Source organism: Silurus meridionalis, chromosome 6, assembly GCF_014805685.1.
Source record: "Silurus meridionalis isolate SWU-2019-XX chromosome 6, ASM1480568v1, whole genome shotgun sequence".
NCBI classification, from domain to species: Eukaryota; Metazoa; Chordata; class Actinopteri; order Siluriformes; family Siluridae; genus Silurus; species Silurus meridionalis.
The window spans coordinates 3895592-3919445 of NC_060889.1; the positions used below are offsets into that span (position 1 = coordinate 3895592).

General features: G+C 44.6%; 1 protein-coding gene across 1 annotated transcript; it reads right to left on the minus strand.

Annotated features, from left to right (window-relative positions):
* Nucleotides 1–816: 816 nt before the first annotated feature.
* ephb3a (eph receptor B3a) lies at nucleotides 817–23285 on the minus strand. The gene is made up of 16 exons (XM_046852335.1): nucleotides 22981–23285; nucleotides 19724–19788; nucleotides 18647–18931; nucleotides 18010–18397; nucleotides 15452–15607; nucleotides 11409–11738; nucleotides 11048–11172; nucleotides 9547–9703; nucleotides 9279–9387; nucleotides 8375–8427; nucleotides 8157–8279; nucleotides 7599–7846; nucleotides 6354–6569; nucleotides 5722–5871; nucleotides 4724–4917; nucleotides 817–2141 (listed from the first exon to the last, which is right to left on the minus strand). Exons 1-16 carry the CDS (start codon nucleotides 23042–23044, stop codon nucleotides 2036–2038), a joined length of 2769 nt encoding a protein of 922 aa, XP_046708291.1. The 5' UTR covers nucleotides 23045–23285; the 3' UTR covers nucleotides 817–2035.
* Between the last annotated feature and the right edge of the window lie 569 nt (nucleotides 23286–23854).

The window sequence follows — 23854 nt, forward strand, 5'->3', positions numbered from 1 at the left end:
TGTAACACACACTAGTGTTAATCTTGAGTACCTATGAAGAAATATTACATCCTTCAAAACAACACAGTCTTTAGTTTGAGCTGATTTATAAAAGGAACATCTAAACGCTTCTGGAGGCATGGTGTGGGCAGAGCTACAGAGTTGCGAGCATGTGCGTGTCTGTGACATCGCTATAAAAAAATAACAGGAACAAAAATGAAATATGGCAATCAGATCCAGCCGTATATATATTCTGAAATTGAAGATCAAGAACAGCAGCAGCAACAACTACAAAAGGACGTGTCTGTACGGTAAGATAACAAGGTTCTCCTTCCCTCACATCCAAAAACACACTACTTTGGAGATCGGGTCCTGTGCAGCATTGCCGATCCGAATTTATTCCGTAACAGAATGAAGCGCGGTGGTGAGTGTGGTTCGTGCTCTGGTTGCTGTGAAAAAGGAAGAGTCTCCCCTTAATGATGGAGGAGAGCATTTGCCACAGAAATCATCCGTCATACGTTCAAATCGGACGGATTTAGAAAATAGCATCAACTTTAAAGAAAGGAAGAGGTTAGCGTGGTTGCGACTTGCGTACAAGGTCACGCATTTTTATAATTGCGCCTATGTAAGCGATAACTGGAAGAGTTAATCATTTTCCGTGAGATCGTCCGATTTTTGCCTTATACACAGTGCAAGGAAAAACCAGTCGTAAATCTCTGTGATTATACGGCGATAACTGTACATTTCTCTGGGATTCCTGATGTCATGTAGCTTTAAAATGGAATGGAACACACGGGCCGTCGCGGTGCATTCGACCAGATCGAAATACGAGTCTTGTATGAGGAGTGGTTTTTTTATTTACAGAATTATGCATATTTATAGGAACGGCCGTTAGACGTCCAAGCGTCAGTCCACGCGTTGCTTCTCTTCACGAATTATGATCAATCACAGAGCTCTGAAATCTAGCATGCATATGAATCTCATTTGGACACATACCGTATACACACGCACACACGCGCACGCACACACACACTCCGTAACATCCTCCTTAGTCACAGTTAACAGTAATTCTAAGATCACAGTCCATGAGGAGTTTTATCGTAATACTGGAACGTGGAAGACGAAATACAACAGAGGTGAAAAAAAAAAAAAAACGCTTCCGTTGTCACGCAGGAGTCGACTTCGCTCGGCTTCAAAGGGTTCATGAAGTTCCTTAACCTCCTTACGTGATTGTTTTTGTTGTTTTTTCCTCCTTTGGAAATTTTCTTTTCTTTTCTTCTGTGCCCTTCTTTTCTTCAATATGAAGATCAGAAAGAGAAGGCTCGGAGAAAGAAAACAAACAAAAAAAAGATCGAAAATGTCCTCAGGCCGACAGAGAACCCTTTCATTTCTATTTCGGGGCTCGCATATTAATTCGTAGTCTTTAATTCACGTCAAATATTATTCGTTTATCTTATAATTCTTTGCTCTGTTTCGCCTCCGGGGGAAAAAGAAAAAAAGAAAAAACTCGGAAGGATTTCATTACGAGAACACCCAGAACGCTACCGTTAATAATGCAGAAAAGCTAAAGGCAATCCGGTAGCATGCGAACCAGATGCTTCCCCCCTCTACTGGTTCTTATTCATCGTCGGCCGTGTTACAGTTACCTTTTTTTTTTTTTTTTTTATCCGAAACTTTTGCTGTTAAACATGCATGCATGCAAACTGAACCTGAGTAGTAAAAAAAAAAAAACCACGGGTTTGAGCTGCGCGAGAGAATCGTCCAGTGGATTAAAAAGAAAGAGGAATTGAATGCGATCCGAGTTCATTTACACAACATGCGCACGCACACACGTTCAGCCTGGGAGTACATTCCCGTTTTAGGACGCCCAGGCCCAAAGGTTCTCCGACATTCCTCCAGGATTTGATGGAGTTCCATGATTTCTGTAATGCTGCTCTTTACGATCTCGGAGTCTCCCGTGGTGTTATTAGTGATGAACTTCTCCTCAGAACAGGGGTTTGGGATGGGGGTGAGGGAGTAAGGGGGTGAGGGGGAGGGTTTCACATTCAGACTTGCTTTAGACTCGGATGGGGAGAGTTTGGCTCATTTGTCTCATGTCCTGCACACTGCCTAAACTCTTCCTCTGGTGGCCAGGCAGGGTCCCGCCAACACGGTACAGATCCCTGAAGAGGAGAAACGAACGAGAAAAGAGATGGAGTGAGACATAAAGGAATAAAAACAACTAGCAGTTACAATTTGGAAAAAATATTGTCAAAAGTGTTTTTTTTTTGTGACAATAAAAACCATGCAGAGTCTGTGTTAAGGGCTGTATTCTGGATTCTGATTGGCTAGCTAAAGCAAAGGTTTGTGGACACCTAAACACAAGATCTGTATGTGCTCTTAGAACATACCGTTCCACATTTGCTGTTATAATATCCTCCACTCTTCTGGGAAGATGTTTCACTAGATTTTGGAGTGCGAGTCACCACAATTTTCATTTGTTTAACTGAAACGTTAGTTAATTGTTTAATGGTTAATTAACAGTGAATTGTTTAAAGAATTTACGAACTTGTTTTAAGAATCCAAATTGTATCGTAGCGGAACTCAGGGGTATCACACGATATCTATATATCGCTCCATTGTTGATGGCTTGATTCCTTTCCTATTCTCACACGCCACCGAGTCGAGAAAGTTCCAGCACCCGAATCATATCCGCTCAGGCTATTGATGACGGGAATAAGAGAGGAAGCTGAGAAAATGGCAGAATTATAATATACGCGGGGGTGGGAAAGTATAAAAAAATCCGTTCTATGATGCAATAACCAGGTTTCCAGTACATCATTATATCGCTGCTTAAATTCAACTATTTGGTTTAAGGCCACGGCTACGATGTTTTTCTAATTAAAAAACAAAAAACAAAAAACCCTGCTTTATCAGAAGTCCAGCTTGACTCCTTGCTACGTATCCTGGTCGAAAAAAAAAAATACCTGCATAACGTCGGTCGCCTAGAGATTAAAAAGCAACGCTGTATCTTCATACGGTCACGCCAATAAAACTAGCCGAGAGGGAGAAGATCAATTCAGCGTAAGTCACTGTCCAATGGCTTTGCCATTTAGGAACCATAAAAAACAGCTAACCCGGAGAAATGACAAGAGCAGTGAAGGCTATTTCAATCAATTTACAACAGTCTCACACACACACACACACATACACACACACACACACACACACATGCAGGCTGCGGACTCTGGAAATTGGATCACGGCGTGTCAACAGCAGAGACGGGCCGCCGATCTCGCATACAGATGCGATCATAAATGGATCATCGGCATGCGGCTCCATGCAAGAGTGTCGCCCTTTGCGCCCACGCACACACTCACACTCCTACACACTCAGGCGGCGCACACGCTACGCTCGGCTCGGCTCGCTCGCTGCATTAAAAAGCTCATTAGCGGCCCAATTAAAGCTGCTGCTCTCTCTTAGTTTCTCCTCCGTCTCCCTTATTAGGCTCGCTGCATCTGCCGAGGCTGAGGTCCCCTCCAACGACCCACCACCACCACCACCACCGTTACGGAACAGTGTGCGAAAAAGGATCAAGGGGGAAAAAAAGCGGCGTGAGAATCCACCTGTTTCCGCGACACTTTGTTTTGGAAGAATTAAAAAAAAACAAAAAAACATTGGAAATGTTTTTTTTTTATGATAAATTTGTTTTTAAATAATTAAATAAATGGAAATATATTTTAATAAATATATAAAAATTATTTCATAATGCATTTATTTATGATTTATGATCAGGGTATAAATGGAAAAAAAATGTAATAAACAAAACAAACAAACAAACAAAAAAAAATATATATATATATATAATGAAATATCTTTATTTAATAATATAATAGAATGAATTCAATACTATATTGGATTTTTTTTATTTAAATCTTGTAAAATCCAATAACATTAAATATTATATCATTATTACATTATAAAAATAAGGCTACAAAGATGATTATACGGTTAAAGTAAGTAGGTTATGTATTCTATTCTGTTTATGATAGGATGTTTCGGGCATGTCTGTCTTATTTGCTTTTTGATGACATCATCTTGCGTGTCATTGGTTTTCTAATCGTTGGTTGTTTTTTCCTGGAAAATTTGTGCTTTTTTCAGGATCAAAGGGTATGACTTGGGCGAGATGCACTCGAAATGTGGAGGGGAGGGGGGGGTTTATAATGATTGAAGTAGTGAGTCATGGGGTTGACTTGTCACTCACACACACACACACACACTGCTCATTGGATGACTTGCACTGCTAAGGGGTATGCGGTGCGTATTGAGGAGAAGATATGTAAAACTCTGTAGAACTCGTTTTCGAATGCGTTCACAGCAGCGGCACACGACGGGTGGATTACTAAACAAAGATCTCGTGTTCTTTCCGGAAGCGCTAGGAAAAAGCGTGCGGAATGACAAGCCGCTAATTCTTTTTTAGTTACTGTGTTGATATATTACAAGAGGTGCTTCATTACGCTTTTCCCAGCAGACGGATAAACTGGGTGCTTAAAAAAAAAAAAAAAAAAGAGATCCAGATCCCGAGTTTGACGTCGGTTAGGCGCGCTTGTTAGTAAACACACCCCTAAGACTTCTGACCTTTTTGAGACAAATGAAACAAAACAGTGTTACATAAAGGCCTGAGTGTAAGTGTGATGACTAATCGGCTTTGAGAGTACGGACGGTGGAATAATTCACACAGACACACACACGCACATGTACTTACCCTGAGTGTGCGGAGGTTAGCGTTTTGAGGCTGGCGGCGTTGCGCAGCAGTTTGTCCAGCGTGCTAACGATGTGGGCGAAGCGCGGTCGCGTGTTTCGCTCCTTCAGCCAGCACTCGAGCATCAGCTGATGGAGAACGGCCGGGCAGTCCATCGGCGGGGGGAGCCTGTAGTCCTGCTCCACCGCATTCATCACCTACGACAGAGGTCGCACTGTGTGAGAAATTCTTATATACAATGAAATGTGGAATATTCGCAGTTACACCAGTGAAAACCTCTAAAACGATCGAAAACGGCTCACTAGTCAGCGCTACGTCAATTCATTTTTAGAATATAAACAATATATATGTTGTGCACGTGTGTATTAGAGAAGAGGCGTGGCCTATGTGTTTGACAGTCTGAAGAAACATGGGCGATAAGTTTGACGGTGTTAGAGAAGGGGCGTGGCCTATAAGCATGTCAGTATTAGGGAACGAGGCGTGGTCTATAAGCATGTCAGTATTAAGGAGGGGGCATGGTCTAAGCATTTGTCAGTATTAGAGAAGGGGCCTATGTTTTTGCTACTATTATTTCTTAATACTGGTATTAATACAAAATATACATATTTATAGATAATATATTTCCCTGGAGCTTCCTTCTGCAGGTGAAACCTCATTTGTCATTTGGTATGAAATCTTTTGAAACGGTTAAGAAGCCAAAGTTGCTAACGTTGCTAATAATGAGCGATGGCTAGTCAAGGCCAGTTAGCATTACACAAATGAGACTTTGCTGATGGCTTCCCGGGAGATTCTGCTCCATTGGTTAGCCACGTTAGCGCTTTTTGAGCGATGTGATAAAGAGACAGCGCACGCAGGTTTAATCCTCGCTTGGCAGTGCCTGCAGAGCGACACTCAAAGTCTACGTACACACTCCATCTGTAAGAGTGATAAGGATGGAAAGTGCACTGTGTGTGTGTGTGTGTGTACACGTGTGTAAGTGCTGGCATTTTTTTCTCGCTCACATCCTGGTTGCTCATGTCCCAGTAGGGTCGCTCTCCAAACGACATCACCTCCCACATGACGATGCCGTAGCTCCACACGTCACTGGCTGTGGTGAACTTGCGGAAGGCGATGGCCTCGGGGGCCGTCCAGCGGATCGGGATTTTTCCGCCCTGTGTGTGGAGAGAGAAACGCGCCCACGCGCCACATGAGCCGTTTGACGGCAGTTTTCAAACCCACCAGATGCCTAATTAGAGAAGAGCCTGAATGCTTTCTCACGGGCTTCCCTCCTCGCAGCGCGCTTGCTGATTTGGCAGAAATTTGACTATGGCACAAGCAGCAATGTGAGAGAGAGAGAGAGAGAGAGAGAGAGAGAGAGAGAGAGGATAATCGGTACGCATGCTAAGCTCGTGAAAATGGCATGCCAGTATGCTGTCACTTGTGAAGGAGTGTCAATATTAGTGATTAAGGTGTGGCATAGGGTTCTCTCAGTACCAGTTAGACCAAGTGATAGAGATGTGATCTACATGCCTTGTAGATCACAAATGATGGAGGTGTGGCCTGTGTATGATGTTGTAGTTCATGCACATGTTAGACCAAATAATTGATGTGTGCTCTTAGAAATTGACTTAAAAATAAGCTCACACAAACCCACCAGAGAGCTGGTGTAGGTCGGGTCGGACGAGTTCTCGTCCAGAAACCGAGACAGACCAAAGTCGGAGACTTTGCACACCAGGTTGCTGTTAACGAGAACATTGCGAGCTGCCAAGTCTCTGTGGACGTAGTTCATGTCAGAGAGGTACTTCATTCCGGCAGCTATGCCTCGCAGCATGCCCACGAGCTGCGTCACCGTGAACCCACCATCGTTGAGCTGGAACGGGAAAGACAACGTCCGTCACGTACGAGATGATACAAGTACAGTATAACGTGATAAGAAAACCTGAAATAGCTTTACAGATGAATAAAAGAGTCTCATATACATTCTAGGTGTGAACTGTATTACATATACACTGCATAGTATGCAAACAAGCCTTAACACTATTCTAGCGTTTTCTTTCTCGTGCTGCGAGTGGAGTACTGATGCCATGCTCAGCTGTAAGACGATATGGTGGAATGTGCGGTTCTCATTCCTGGACCTAGTAGTGTTTACAGATGCATCACGCCACACCGCTCGTGGGCTAATCAGATTAATCTACGCCACGGTTCTGCTCTGCTGCCCTCGCGGCATTGTGTAATCCACTTCCAGATAACCGAGCGACATGGGTAAGCAGGCTCCGGGCTAGGACTCCTTCATTGTGCTAATCCTCGCATGCATAATGTAGCTGTCATTTATGAAAAGTTTGGATCTGGTTGAAATGGCAGCTGATAGGGAAAACCTCTGTGACATCGATTCTCAGAGAGGAACCGTGATTAGATCAGTAACCGTTTGCTGTTCAGTCACAAGTTTGTTATTCTGCCATGTTGCTGATGATTCATGAATTTCACTTCGGTGGGCAGATGAAGCAGTGTGTGTGTATTTGTGTGGGGTGTCCTGAGGTAAGGATGGTACAATCAGTTCTATTAGAAGATGACTTAAGAGACAGCCGGTTCCTTAAGTCCAAGGTTGACTCATGTGCTAGATGGTCATTGAGTAAAGTGTTTTCCTGGAAGCTCGTTTATCCATTGTAGTTTATCACAGGGGGGATGTGGGGTTCCTGCTGTCATGGCAGAACACTGAGGAACCGAGTTGTAAGGTTTCTGGGGAAGAAACCTCTCTAATGGTCGAGGCTTAGCAAGCTCTCCTGTCAACATCCTAAAATTACAGTGCCCCGGCTTTAGAAACTAGATCCTGGTTTGTACGGAAAGAACATTCTAGAAAACAACAGGGTTCTGGAAAGTTCTGTTTCGACCAAAGACTCACCCTGAGGAAGGAGTCCAAAGCTCCGTTCTCCATGAACTCAGTAACTATCAGCACTGGACAGCTCCTGGTCAACACCCCCTCCAGGTGGATGACGTTGGGGTGGTCAAACTGGCCCATGATGCTCGCCTCGGCAAGGAAGTCGCGTCTCTGGCGTTCTGTGTACCCAGCTTTCAGAGTCTTGATTGCCACGGCAGATTCCTTCCTGCCAGGCTGCTTCAGCCTCCCACGACACACCTCTCCGAACTCCCCTGGAGGAACGAATTGACAGAGAAGTGGTGAGAGAAAGAAGGAATAATGATTTGAGCTGTGAGAAGATCTTGGAACACACAAGATGTCAACTATGACAGCAGGAGGCCACATCAGGATCTACTCCTGTCAGAGAAAGGGAACTGAGCATGCTTTCATGCAATGCATTATGGGCTGAATGAGCAGATGTGGCCTCAAGAAAAAAAAAAAGCGGTGTGCAGCTTCTGGTGCACGCTTGGGTTAGAAGTGTTTCTGCTGGCGCCCACGATGTTTCACCTGACCGCTCTGTCTCTTTTTTACGACTTTGTTTACCTGCTCCGATGACTTCCTCGATCTTCACACAGGAGATGTCGATCTCTCTGGCGAACTCGTGCACCGCCTCGTTGGGGTCTTCGTAAGTAAAAGGGTCGATGTAGACTTTCACACCGGGGGACACTGCGAGAAAAAAATAAATAATACAGGAGGGGATCGATTGAACACTGTGAATCAGGGACTGCCAGACTGCCGATGCTAAAACCAGCTCCACTCACCGTACTGCTGCAGTTTCTCGGTGTACTCCAGCTCGGAACCGGTGCGCTGTCTCCTGAAAAGCAGAGCAGAGAGCGTTCACAGTGTGATCACGTACAACATTGCCTTCTAATGAGCACGCCGTGTGGAACCGTTCGCCATTGATTTCACGCTGCTGCAACGGGAGTTCTGAATCACCAGAACAATGAGCATGCCGGTTTCGAGATTGCCTCATTTTCCAGCGCAGATGTAATTGCGCCATTACATGGTTGGAGTGAGTCGGACACGGGTTGCGGGCCGTGGACCTCGAGCCTGCGAAGGCCTCCGTGTAGGAGGCCGGGCTCTCCACGCATGGGTCTGGAAATTCATCTTGTTAGGCTGCTTTTGTTTTGCTAACTTTGCATTAGCGAATAAAAGGGAGGGGACGGTTTTGACGGAATGCGCCGTCTCCTAATGCCCCCAATCTCCTAGATTGTTGGGTGTCTCCTGACAATAAAAGCTGCCTCTAATTAGCATCTAATCTCCAATGGAAATGTGAAGAAGAATGACATCCTGCACAAGGCCACAGCAACACACACACACACCCACACACACACACACATATGCACAGAGAAAGAGAAAAGGGGAGCAGGAATGATGGGGATACAATTTGGAAAGAACACAGACTGCACTCTCTGCAAACTGTCAACTCGGCATTAACTCAGTGTTCTCGAGCTGACGATGGACAGAACTTCTGCAAAATGGACATCTTTTTTTTTTTTTTTGCAGATTCTTTTAAAAAATTGTAAAAAAAAAAAATACCAGACACGTCGAAATATATTGCTTATTGCGGGAGAGTCGGAGGCGCAGTCTGCATTTATTTCACTAGTTGCAGCACAGAGTTCCAAAAAAAAAGCCAGGGTAAGGGGTTTGCCTGGTCTTGCTCACCTGAGACAGAGGACAGCGATGACCACCGTGGCCACGATGACAACGAAGCCAGCCAAAGCCGAGCCAATGATCAGGGGCAGCTGGTCCTGCACCGAGTGCTCCGGATCGTCTGCATGGGAAAATATATTTTTTGGGGGGATGTGAAATCACTATTGCCTGTGTGCTAAAAACAAATGTTTCCATCCGGGATGCACATAAAAGAAAACCATTTATTTATGTATTTTATTAAAATACAATTCGACATCCAGTCCGAGGTGTAAGAACGCACCATGGAGGCTGGTGCTGTAGTCCACCGGGTGGCTGTAGCTGCCGTAGCCGGCCACGGTGCGCGCTCGAACCTGCACCGTGTACACCGTTCCTATGTTCAGCCCCTCCACTCTTGCTGAGCTGGTCTGAGCGGTGACCGTGTGGGAGAAAGATTCACCCTGTCTCACACACACACACACACACACACACACACACACACACACACACACACACACACATAAGCGAAAGTATCTAAACAATAAACAATGGATTATTGATCAGGGCTTTTTGTATTTCCACTGCACCATTTAAAACAGATGGGTTGCCAAGTCCTCGTCAGCCCCAAGCTACCAAAATTTGTGACTGCCAATGCCAAAAAAAAAAATACTAGTAATTTGTAAATCATCACAAATACAGAACAATGGACAAGCGCAAGGTTTGGCAACCTTGACATTTACAAATCCAGAAATGGTTTAAAGTAAAAAAAAAAAAGATGTAATGTGAAACGCCATTAAATGTGGGTGTGGCCTAAGACTATATGAAAAAGATACTTGACTTTCCTCGATGCGAAACTCAAGTATATCCTTGTGATTGGTGAACGTACATTTGGCCAAGGCCACAGGTACTTCACCCGCGAATAATCGTTTAGCGGCGACTCGCACCCACAAGAACGCCGTTAACCTAATTAGAAGGAAAGCGATCACCCGTCGTCGTTCCCTTGGACTTTAAACGAAAAAAATTTATGTTTTAAGGTTAAGGGTGAACACGGCACATCTGTCACAGCTCTGCTAAAAGCGAACGGAGGTCCAAAATAAAAGGAAAAAAAAAAACATAAAAAAACATTATCCAGCACTTTGGGTGTTAACTGTTTGGCTGTGAGCACACACCATCTGTTCGCCCCATTTTTAATTTTTTTAATTAACTTTATTTATACCCAAGGGGGCAATTGGGTTTTCACACATCCCACGAAACTGGGCCCGGAGCACAAGCCTCAGCCATTGTATGGACACTTGGAGATGTTCGGCGGCGCCTTAATAATAATAAAAATAGTGATAATAATAAGAGGGAGAAGATGACATTTTAATGGTCTCGCAGGATGACGGGGGAAAAAACATACAAACAAAAAAAATCCTGGTGCAGCTGAGCTTTGTGAAAGTTTTTACTGAATACTCGGGCACACACAACAAGTTTATCTTTTTTTCTGCAGCTCCTTAATGGGGCTCATTGAAGTAGCACTAGTAATTAAAGTGGTATAGATTATGATTATAATATGATGATGCATTTTGAAGTCTCAGAGGATTGAAAATTGAACCTGAAAGAAAAGAACACAAGAGGAGTTCACATTCACCCTGAAGGTGTTCAACAGGGTGGAGATCTTCCATTCCAACCAATGGTAAAGCATATCTTCATCAACCTTAGGTAGTTACAGTTACAACTGCTAATAAAAAATGTAAACAAAACAATATGCATTATTGAATTTTCTAAAAGGGTTCGTGACCAAGTCTCCGGTGTGTCTTTCTTACCGGCTCCTGGTACTTTATCTCGTAATCTAAGATGACGCCGTTGGGTCTCTCTGGAGGCAGCCAGGAGAGGCTGAGGGTGCTCGCTGTGGAGCGCATGAGGTGCACCGTGGGTACAGCAGAAGGTGCTACAGAAAATAAGAGAGAAAGAGAGGGAGAGGTATAAGAAAACACAATAATCAGCGTTCCAGGACCCAAAGTGGCTGCAATTAAAATTATGCAAAGTTTATCGCTGTGTGTTTTTGCCAAATGCTCTTATGGGAATAGTGTAAAGAGGTGCGATGAGATGATGTCATCAGAAAATGCACCAGGCCACGGCGACACTCGGAGAGTCGATATGTACTGTAAGCAGTGCGGTCCTCACCCGCCTGATTGGTGGTGATGTTGACGGTGGCGTAGCGCGGCGAGACGGGGCTCTTGGGTGACACGCCGTTCACGGCCTGGATCTCGAAGCTGTAGTGCGTGTGAGCCTGCAGGTTCCTGACGGCCGCGTGCCTCTCGGCGAGGCCCAGGCGGCGCGGCGCGACTTCTACGTTGTCGTCGCAGCGCACGCAGGCGCCGTGCTCGCACTTCTTGCACACCACGTTGTACACGAGATCGGATCGGCCGCCCGAGTCGCGCGGCTCCGCCCACTCCAGCGACACCGACGTCTCGTTTATGCTGGAGATCACGCTGAGAGGGGCTGAGGGGACGGCTGAGGACAGATCGCACGTTATAGCAGCTGTACACGTTCTTGAACACTTTCCTATGGTAGAAAAAAACCTTTTTTCGTGTTCCGTCTTGCCGTGCATTCGTCCTGCTGTCATTATGACTGTTGTCATGTTCTGTGTGTCGAATTGAAAAACTCATACACATATTTTAGTAAGCTGGAAAACCCCATTGGCGTTAAAAAACAGACACGTGTCTTTTCTGGTTGACTCCATTCAGGAGAAGATATAAAATCGCATAAATATCATTTTTTGCTGGAACGTCGCTTTACGTTACGTTCAGGTGAAAATGGAACTGGACGGAGTGCTGCTTTAACGATGCTCAGAGCCGAAGCGGTGCAGCATCGCCTCGGGCAGGAAGCCTGAACCCTGTGTCATTTATTTAGGAATTATATTCTATTTAAACTGAGATGCATGCTAACTGTCGCCCTATCGCTCTCTGTATGTGTGTGTATATATTAGTGGTGCGATGGCGCAGTTGATCTGCGATCTGTACGGTTCACGACTCACGGTTCGGCACGCGCATGAACCGTGGAATAATTGCTCATTTTATGAACTTGCGGATTAATCTTACATTTTTAACGATGGCAGAATGAAAGGCGTTTTTTTTTTTTTGCTGTAACTTTTTTGTAATGAATGGAAATGATATCAGTCTCCTCCCCCTTTTTTGCGAATCCGAAAAATTTTCCGAAAAATTTTCACGCTAAAAACCGTAGCATGATCTGAACTGTAAGTTTTGTGATCCGTTGCACCACTATATATATATATATATATATATATATATCTTCATGTCCTCAAGTGTTTCAGTACTCTTACACCACACCAGCTTCCCAACCATTTCACCTACATTGTACTTTTTAACCATTTACAGTTACATCCGGTGTTAAATTACATCCAGGACATCGTTTTTTCTCTCTGGTACTGGAGTCTTCTTCCACAAAGCCAAAATCACATCATGTAAACCGTCACTATTTTTGACAAACTCGAAAAGTTTCCGATCCATATTATCATATTAGCGTTAGTCTATTTTTTCTCCGATGGGTGAAAGATCATGTGAAAAGCGGTGTATCGATTTCGTTAATTAAAGTTTTGCCTTAAGCCAACTCTAGTAATTACCCTTTCAGCAGCTCTAAGAAGTGCTTCAACTCCTGCTTCCTTTTTCCTCCTCTGAGCTGAGACAAGCTGAAATATTGCCCGGCTACTATACGCTGCTGGGAGTGTGAATTAAACAAAACGGCTTGGCAACTCTACGATATACATATATGCACATGATTTACTTCCCCAACACCTCATAGCCTGCAAAAGAAAAAAAAAATGTGTATATATATAAAATCCTAGATGATGCTTTTAATTGCGGGACAAACATTCGTGAGAATTGAGTTTCATAATCGCAGCTCTTTTTTTTATGCTTCCACTCGAACAGCCAAATAAATAAACGTTGATTTATTCCAATAATCTCGGCTTATGAATGTCACTGGGTTATTTTCAATGTGAACGGAGATGGATTCACAATTATTGGCACCCTTTCATAAATGATGGGGATATATAAAGTGTATAAAGGTTTTTTCGAAGCTTAGATTTAAAAGTATTCGCACCCCCATACACATACATGCTGCTGGTGTTATGTTTCATGATCCTAACTGTAGGTTGGGTCTGCTTTTTTATGACACAGTAAACCTTTTTCCCTGTGCGGCGATTATTCTCGAAAACCGTTTCTTTTCTGAAAGGTGCTGGACACGAATTCCAAACTCGTCCAGAGGTCCCCCCGCATTCAATCCTCTTAGTTTGTTGTTTCGGATAACGCCAGACTGTTGCAGTATTGAGCAGCATGATGCTGCACCGTGTAATCGCGTATAATGCGGCATTACATTAGGTTACAGTAGAGCGGGAGTGTGCAAACCTTCCGGCGTTATTGAAACAGCTTGCGAGCTACCTTACAAGTATAATTCGATTTGGCCCACCACTATGAAGATAAAAAAAAAATCTGTTTCTATTTTCAACAACTGCAGTTCAATAAAAAAGAAAAAAAATAGATATCAAACCCTGGTCCTCTTTTTATCCTCACCTCTCTCTCATACTTCAGGCAGTAAAGATGCTCGTAGTGTAAAAAAAAAGAAAAAGTATTTTTTTAAAACATACGCTGCTGAACGCTTACTATTAAGCGAGTCTTCTAGATTAATAGGCAGCAGATGGTTATTGCGGCGTGATTATATCTGTTGTTGCTAATTATTTCATTATGAAGTATTACAGGTAACCTGTGGCCCTCTACTTCGTTGCTTTTATCTCCATCTGCTCCCCGGTTTGAGGAAGTCTGAGCCCTTTGCAGCCGTACTGCGAGTAATTAACGTATCATCGTTTTCGAAAAGAAAAAAAAAAACAAGGGCAAAAAGAGATTTCTGCTGCTATTCCAGGCGACACGATCACGAGTGCATTACACGTTATACTTATTATACAGTCTAATACACCTACTACGCTCTGTTACACGTAATACAACCGAGTTACGATTGCAACAAGATCGTAACCTAGCAACCAATAACAGCGTCTGTTATAATCTAGTACAAGTGTTACTACTACTATCTGACAACACCTAATACACTCTTACAACGATTTACACCTGCCACAACAGCCGCTACCCATAGTGTACTTACTGTATAGCAGTGACCTACTGCAACCCACTACAACACCTTACTACAACCTTAAAACACACAGTACAACATCTACAACAACATAAAACCGTCTATCGTCATTTACACCTGTGACAATCTTTTACTTATACTTCCGCCATATCACAATTATTTACACCTAAAACAACATCTACTACAATCTGACCACTCCGACTACAACTATAACATTCATTTCCCCCTGGTCACATTGTGAACTGCTATTACACCCTAAAACACCTATAACAATGTCTCATACAAACTTGTGGCGGGAAAAACTTCCCCTACATCCGAACGGCAGTCTTTAAACAACGATTAAAGACCTATCTATCCCACTTCAGGTATTACCCCTCTCGTTACCAATCTACAACTACCCCTTTATTCCAGGGTGAGTTTTTGCCCCCTTGCTGTGCTACAACGATCTCAGCCTCCTGACTCACATGCGAGCAGAACCTCTGGCGTGTGAATGCTCACGCCGCTTGCCTCCGCCAGATCAAATCGAATCACTCAAAGGGTCAGATAAAAGCGGGTGTTTATCCCGAGCCGCTTCGATCGAATCACCTTAACCGCTCGTGCATATTCATTCCGAAAACTTTGCCCCCTCGAAGGAGCCTTCGTCTGACAGGACGGATTTGAGAAACGATGGATCTCGCTCGGAGAGCTCCAATGCAAAGTAATTAAAAGCAGAAGCTGCGGTTAGACAGAAAACCAAACGAGCCTTTGGGGAAAAAAAAATTTGAATCCGAATTTCTTCCTGACTGATATTAAGTGCGTGCTCTACGACGAATTTCATTCATAACAATCTTTTCAGAAACGGCGCTGCAAATAATCGAGCTGGGGTGTTCCGCAGACGCTCGTGTGAGTGCGTGCGATATTTGCTGATTCAATCCGTGCTCGTGTGCGCAATTAGCCTGCAGGCTAAGTGGTTCCGGAATTCGCTTTGATAATGGCGAGGAAGGTGGCCTTCATTGCTTTTTTTATTCGGTGTCATCAGGCAAATTAGACATGTTCAACAAGGCAGGGAAACACAGGAGACTCACTGGTGCAGGGCGAGTCAGGAGAGTCGCCGTCAGCGCGATAGTAGCCGCTCTGACACGGGCACACGCTGGACGCCGAGGACGTGGCCCGGCTGAAAGGTGGACACGGGGTGCAGAAACCTTCGCCCTGCTTGGACTTGAAGGAGCCGGGTGTGCATGCTGAGAGGGAAAGAAAGGAAGAAGTAGGGGGAAAGGAGGTCAGCAAAAGCAACATGTTTTGTCTGTCTGCCTGCAGGTAAAACACATAGTTGGAATTTGAGATGTGGCATGTCAGACATGTTGGATTTACTCTGGAAATACTAAACATGCTGGATGTATCTTAGGCATCTTAAATACTTTGGACATATCAAAAAAATTCTTTCGACAAATGCCAGCATGTTGAATATACTGAACATTCTTTGTATTATACCAAACAAACAATCCTCAGACTGAGGGACATACTGCAAGTATGCTGGCAATTTGGACATTTTGGACATACTAGACTTTTGGGCATATTTACCATACTAGACATATTAGGCATTTTTGGGACATATTGGAAATATCTTGGACATACTCAAAATACAATCTGATCTATAATACTATCCTAAGTGGTGATCTTGTTTAATCTGGACAATAATAGCACTGCTACCTCATCACTCTGCAACAGGGTTGACCATTAGCTAAACCACAGAGACTGTAAAGGGATGCTATGAGAAATGCGGCAGGATAATTCTTAGGGCACAGACGTGGCATTTAAAGGAGGACAGCAATGCTTGGCTGTGAGATTTTACAGGATGAACCGCTGAACCTTGCGTTAGGCGACATGGGCACACCACGCCCTCCTCCATCTCGTTCTGAATGGAATCGATGTAAAAATGGCTTGAAGAGAGTCACATTGGAATGCCAGCTGCCTGCGTTATTGCTCTACACAGCGCGACGACTGAATTACTCTTCGGCTGCCGGGCCTGCTTCAGTATTCCACCCATGATATATATTAGTTCCTGACTGAAGGAGAGAGTGTGAGGATAATAAGAAAGTGGAAAATCCGAGCGAGTGGCCCCTTAACAGGCGCGGTGCTCTGCATTCAGATAGGTACGGGGTGAAGTAGGAAGGATGAGGGGGGAGAGAGAAAGGGTCGAGGAAGATAATGGACAGACAAGGAGAGACATATGGGGAGAAAGACAAAGATAGATAGAGAGGCATATGGTGGGGAAAGATACAAAAAGAGATACAGTATGAAAGAAAAAGAAAGAGATCGACAGAAAGAGTCTTTGTGAAAAAGAGAGAGGGAGAGAAACAGCAAATAGGAAAGGTACATGGATAGATCTGCCAGGGAGAGAGTGCGAAAGTTAAAGAGAGACAGAGGAGAACAATAAGGGGAAGGGATTTTAAAAGATAGATGCGTTCGAGAGCGAGCTTTAGCGAAACAGAATGTGAAAAATTGCAAAACAGAGAGAGAGAGGGTGGGTAGGAGAATCACATATAAAATTGAAAAAAGAGAGAAAATGAACAGGTTAGATACAAAAAGAGAAAAGAATATATGTGAGAGTGAGTGTGTGATGGAAACAACAGGATGCACAGCCTGATACAAGTAAATGAATACCCCATCTCTATCCTGGCTGCACAAATAACCCGCCCCCACACCATTCACCCTTCCCAGCTCTTGGCCAAGAGGTGGTCTGGTGTACAACGACCCCTTGGGGAATCATCTATCAGTCCTTTAAGGCTTGCCCTTAACCTTGAGCGACCATATGGAAGCGACTGAAGCTCATCTGAACTCTGAACCCTGTGGATTTCCACTGCATCTGCAGGTTGCTTCTTATTACTCCGGTATGTCTCGACTTTCAACCCCCACCCCCCTGTACCACTGCTTCATTCAGCCAGGTCTTTGCCTGGCTTTTATTTGTTTGTCCCTTTAAGATCCCCCACTATCTGTCTCTGGCTCACTCGGCCTCTCTCGCTGGCTCCCGGTTAGCGCAACCCCCCCTTTTCTTTTTCGGCAGCACCATCCGTCTCCGCTCTATCGCTCTGTTAGGACCTTGTCAGATCTGTCAGGAGCGGCTCTCGCTGGAAGCTTTGTTCTCTGACGCTGCTGCAGTCCTCCGCCCGTTACTGATCGGCTTTTCTCTCGCTCTGTTCAGCGAGCTCCAGCTCGGAGGAGACACGGGAGTGTGCACACACCAGCTGTAGCCAATCCTTCACATTCTTCCAGACATAAAGAGCTTCTACAAATCCGCCTGTCCCTCTAATTCGTAGCAAAACTCGAATTCTAATTCACGATAAAGCCGCGCTCTTGAGTTCCGCAAGCCTTGTGACTAACAACTTCGCCGTCCAATTAGTTCTTCCGTGTTTAATCCTTTTAAGCCATTGAGAAACCTGATAATTCAGTGTATCTGTGCCGAGGAGGGAGCCAAAGGCCCCTTTCTGACCTCGAAATCATCGCTCACGGTGCTAAAAAAAAAATAAGCCCCTTTAAATAAAACCTTACGACCTTGGCATCTATGCGTTTCAAATTGCGCCAGAAAATTCTCAAAACAGACCTCTTGGAAATAGCCACTTAAGGCCTGATAAACCCCACTTACCCTGACACTGGGTGTCTTTCTTGGCTGGCTCAAAGCCCGGCATGCAGGTGCAGGATCCCACGGGAACCATCCACTCGCCATCCCCATTGCAGTAGAGCTTAAGAGGGACCGAGACCTCGGCAGCATTCGGCACGCATGCGCCAGTGGCAATGACCAGCGAGGTGGCTTCTGCACCTGTCGCCGTTTCGGGGAAAACCGCGAAGCTGGCGATGGTAGTAGAGCACTTCTTGAAAAAAACCCGTGCAGAGATCAGGGACATGCAAGCGCCCAAGTCCTGGAAGGCGAGGTAGAATCCAGCTTTGGAAAGGGGGCCAAAGCTGCGTAATTTTGTGTTGACAATCCCTGACTCTAGCAGAGAGAAACTCTCGTCAGGGGCAATAGTGTCCACCTGGAAGCAAAGGGGTCAGATGTAAAAAAAAGACTTGCCGATGAAGGAACTGTAAACTGTTTGACATTCTCCTTTATACCCTCTGTTTTTTTTCTCAAATGTAAACTTGGTCCAAACTTGTATTTTTGACATCATCTAAGGTATTTATTTTTTACAATTTCACAATACGGCCCCCTTAAGTTTAACATTTAACCCCCCCTCTCAAAGTCTTCACCCCACATTTCTCTGGACACCCCGTTCTCAACTGACCTTCACGTAGGGATTCTCCCGCCACGGTGGGCTGGTCGCCGTGGCCGTGTCTCCGTCGGACTCATAATAAAACAGGTTGAAAGTCTCCTTGCAGGAGCCGGGGATGTTGGGAATGCTAGCACAATCGCGCACAGAGAATTTGAGTTCGACGTAGACACGCAGAACCCCTCTGCGTGGGATGTAATCTGTCCGGAGCCAGTTGTTCTGGTTGGGCTCCAGGACGTTACACACCTGGTACGTCCTGATGGGGTTCATGGAGTCATCGTAGCCGCTGACCTCTTCCCACTGAGTGAACACAGCGAGTGTTAGGAGCAAACTGAAAGGTGCGATGACAGAGTGAGTAAAATCGTATGAAGGCTGCCTGAGGGGATACTAGTTATTTAGTTGGGCAAGTGAGGACTGAGGTAAATATGTGCAGTCTGGCTCTCATCATCTCTAAAAAAGATCTACAGGTTGATTCGGGGCATTCTTTTGAGCTTCGTATCAGACGTAATGCTCTCCATAAAAAAAAAAAAAAAAAAACATCTGAGTGAATTCTTTGTAAATGTAATCCATTTTCCAAGGTGACATTTGGGTCGGAGAACTTCGCGCTACACAATTAAGAAGCGGCGCGGCGAGGGGGAAAGCATGTGTTTATCTCGGGGCGCGCGGGAGCGCATTACTTATAATGATGTATGGGTTTCGACATGCCAGACAACGAGCGCCAGCCAGCAGAAAGGACCGGACCGCTTAAGATTGTTGCCATGGCAACCCATCGTTTCCATTGACTGACTCTGCATGCAGAGTCCAAAGACAAATCGTACTACGGGAGCTGGGTGGGAAGGAGTGGAGGGGGGGAGTTTGGCTAGTAGGAAGAGGTCTGTCAAGCTTAAGGTCAGGATATGTGGCGCTTAATTCCCTTAACGGTCATACGGCGGTGTGTTTCGAATGTAGGAGGGAAAAAGGATTGAGATTGTTTCATAAACGGAAGTTGCCTTAGGGAGAAACCTTTTCATCCATGGATCCTGGTTTTCTTTTGTCCTTTGTCTACAAGTATGAGGGTGCAAATAGGCTGCTATAGACAGACAGTATACTCACCCCGCTTTCTGGATAGGTGGTCCATGCTAGCTCGGTTGTGGCCCACTTGCTGTCCATAAGTGTCTCTGTAAGCCGAAGATAATCAGTAAGCGAATTTATCCGAGCATAATGAAACGTTGCATGCATCCAGGCCCTCGTGTCCCCTTCCAAACCTGAGCTCATCACGGATTAGCATTCTCTCAGTCTTTCTCTCTCTGCACTATCTGCTGCATGCCTAATCACTATTTTTGTGTCGGCGAATAGATAACGCTGCCTTCGTTTATCTGTCCTCGGCAGCAAAAGCCTGTGGCTCAGATGAAATAAGGCCCTGTTGCGTTGCCCGTACAGAGGCATGCGGCAACCCCCGGGGCATTTACTGTCCTCTAAATATACTCCAATCAGTGAAGCAAAACTAGCCGGGGCGCGCGTGGCTAGCGCACATGCTAATGTTTTATTCACTTTGTTGAGGCGCCGCTCAATGAGGCTGAGCGCTCGCTTCAAATTAGCGCCGCTCTCACATCTGCGAGCTCCTGCATGAAATATTCAGAGCAGAACGTCAACTTAGCCGATTTGGTCTCCAGAAAATACAGTTCAGCCTGTGTCAAAACACACACACATATACACTTGTGCATGGACGTGCAAACACACACACACACACACACACGCGCATTCTTGCACTGTTTATGCATATTGCAGCGGCCCGTTTCATTGGTGTGTAAATTACAGAGGGGAACAGGGTGAATTTAAGAGCATCTCACTGTGTGAAATATTCATTATAATTAGAGGGAAGTCGTTCTGAAGCTTTGATCAATTCCTTATGACCACGCCGGCGCTTTTCTGGAGCCGCCTTTGAAATCGAGCCTTTGCTTGCACTCGACTGAAGAATCTAGTTGTCAATGGCCGTTTTCTTTTTTCATTTTCCCCGACGATGCTTCTTGCGGACGCTCCTGAGAATGGCGCCTGCGATTTTCTACGAGCCTAATGTTTGGAATGAAAGGAAACGACGTATGATGCCGGTGACACGACTCGTACCTTGTGAACTTTTGGCTGACATGTGAGGTTTCACATAACTTGTGTATCAGCTTTCGTATAGGTTTTGACAATTCGGAAAGATTCATATTATATTATTGTAGCAATGCACGTAGAAAAACCAAAACATTGTATTAAAATAGTAATAGCGTTATTATTCATTATCTATAGCTGGATGTCATACATTAGCTAGAGACCCCATACTAAATTATGATTAATGAAATTATGTGAATACAGGTAGTCCTCGAGTTACAATGTTTGGCCTACAAATTTTTCTATCTTACTATAGCTATCAATACAAAATTATTATTTACATTTTTGCGCAGCATTTTAATTTTTGGATGATTCGTTGGGACACTGCCAGGGTCTACCCATCTCCTGTAATGCCTTACTTTTGCCGTTTTAAAGCCGAATTGCATTTCATTTATTTGCCAAATACGTATACACTATAAAGTTTATACATTATGATATTGTAATTTTCTTTATTATTAAGAAATAACAGTATACTACCCTATACCGATCTTCATTCTTTAAGACCCCCGGATAGGTTAGGTCATGTTTTGACTTGCGTTATTTTCATGTTACGATGGTCTCGTTGTAATGCTTCTCCATCGTAAATCGGGGACGACCTGTATTCCACGACTTGCCGTATTTTCCCCTGAAGCGTATTAGATCAGTCCAATTCTAATATTAATTCCATAAATTACGCTTATAGTTTATAATCCAAAAAACTCATGCAAATCGCTGAATCACAGTGATTGATGGGAAAACAGAATTTTCCCTTGTGCTGATTAGTTGGCTGTTGACAATTTATGATCCGTGATTATATTCAAAATAAAACGTTCAACAATTAAAACAAATATATATCACAACAGTTCCTGGCATTACTGGATACCAGGTCGATTAAAAAAAAACGATAAGCAGCACCTCGTGGTTTACTTTTCACAAAAAAACACTTTCTCGTGGTGGAAAAACAACCGTTACAAAGCCCTGACACTGTGACAAATATCCCTGGAAGATAGAAATAAATGTAAAATGTGTTTACCTTTCGACAATTTGATCGCATCAAACCTTTTTTTAATTTTAAAGGTAATACATGCTGTTCTAATGCGCATTCCAGGCAAACACCAACGGCGGCCCGAAGGCAGATGGGCCGAGTCGACTCGGGGGACCGAGAGACGCTGTTTTCACACACTTCTGTCACAGGCGGAAAACGGTGCCCACTTGACCTCCGTGGGATGTATAACTAATGCGCTCTGTTAGAAAGCTGGCGTGACAGCCTGGCCTTGGTTTCTCACACACTCTCACACTTACACACACACACACACACACATTCGGCATCGATTGCCGATGACACCAAAACTGATGAGGAATCGAAACCAGCACCAGTTTAGGATGAGGTGAGCGATTCTTGTGTCGGATCAAAGATCACTGAAGCCGAACGTGGAGGAGAATTCTCAAGGTGTGTGTATAAACGGGACCTCAAAAAAGATTACGGACACTGAGAAGAGTCCCGGTGAAGCCTTTGAGTCTCGTATGAAAGTCGTGTTTGAACCACCAACCAGCGCCCTTTTCTCTAAGGAGGCAGGGACGTCTCGTACGTCGTTTCGGACGCACCGCTCCGTCCATCCGTATCTATCACTTCTACGGACGAGACGTGCCGAGGCGACGTCCGGTCAGGTTCTCGGGCGTGACCTGAAGAGGTGAGCCGTCCTGCTCCTGCACCTTTGGCGAAGCAGTCACCGGGTTTGACCCGGCAGTCATGCAGGCGTTCAACATGTACACAAGATCATCACACACACACGCATGCATACGCATATGGGTTGTTGTGTGTGTGTGTGTGGTGTGTATGTGTGTGCTTAATGATGCATTTGGGTTCGGGTTTGGAACAAAGCCATGGTATTGAACACCCCAAACATGTAATCACTGCATTGCACAGAGATCCTATTGTGCCACATTGAGAGGAAACACACACACACACACTGGCTGAAGACACCAATAGGACACCAATTTTTTTAATCTTTATTATATTATTAGCAATGTGAATTGGAGGTTTTTTTGTAATTAAAGCCAAACTTCGGAGTCAGGTTTGGTGTAATGGGGAGGGTCTGGTGCACCTTCATATCGGCATTCCGGTACTGAAAAACCCTCACAGACTCCTCTCATTCATTCACAGAGGAATTATTAATGAAAATAAAAAGGATATTGTTTCATTTGGGTTTTATTTATCTCTGAACAAAGGTTCTTACCTTCAACAGCAGATATTACGGGCAGCAAAACGCTGCACAAAAACACCAAATAATCCATGCTCATGAAGCCAGGAGCATCACGAGAGCCGGGAAAAAACTCCACAACGACAATTTGAGTGAGGGAAGAAAAAAAACACCTTTAAATGAATAACACGTCCATATCCGGAGCCCAGTAATCCGCAAAGCATCTCTTTTCTTCCTCTCTCTATCCGTCTCTCCCTCTCTCTCTCTCTCTCTCTCTCTCTCTCTCAATGTGTGTCCACGCGCGCGCAGCTGTTACAGTGTAGAGCTACGTGTTCGGCATCCTCGCGCGCAGAGAAGCTGTTGCTCCTCTGCGGACGGTCCAGGGGGCGGGGCTAACAAGCGCGAGCCAGCAACGAGCCAATGAGCACAAAGCGCGGGAGGATTTTCCCGCCCACCTTCTCAAATAAATAAATACATACAAATAATTAGGGGGGGGGTGAACCTAGCTCCGCCCACACCACTTAACCTTTACACACCTTTCACCTGGAATTCAAAATGGCGTACAATATACAAAGTATTCATATATCATATGTGGTTCTTTCCCAAAACTGTTATCAAAAACTAAAGTCGCACAATTGTACAATTGTGTCTTTGTATGTGGCAGCGTGAGGTTTTTCCTTCGTTAGAACTAGGAGACCCGAACCCGTTTCAGCATGACGATGCAGATGTGCACCATAAAGATATGCTTTGCACGTGTTGGAGTTAAAGATCTCCTGAGCTCTGACCTCAACCCTATTGGGATGAATTGGAGCACTGACTGCACTCCAGACCTCCTCACCTCACCCACATCAGAACCTGACTGAATGAGCCCAAATCTACAAAAGCACACTCCAAAATCTAGTCCCAGAAG

Excerpts from the sequence above, each read along its gene's own strand:
- ephb3a (XM_046852335.1), bottom strand. The coding sequence starts at position 23,044 with ATGAGCATGGATTATTTGGTGTTTTTGTGCAGCGTTTTGCTGCCCGTA. Across the intron at positions 7,847-8,156 it reads CGAGGAAGTCATCGGAGCAG|GGGAGTTCGGAGAGGTGTGT; the intron begins GTAAACAAAGTC and ends TCGTTCCTCCAG. Across the intron at positions 6,570-7,598 it reads CTTTGGACTCCTTCCTCAGG|CTCAACGATGGTGGGTTCAC; the intron begins GTGAGTCTTTGG and ends TTCCCGTTCCAG.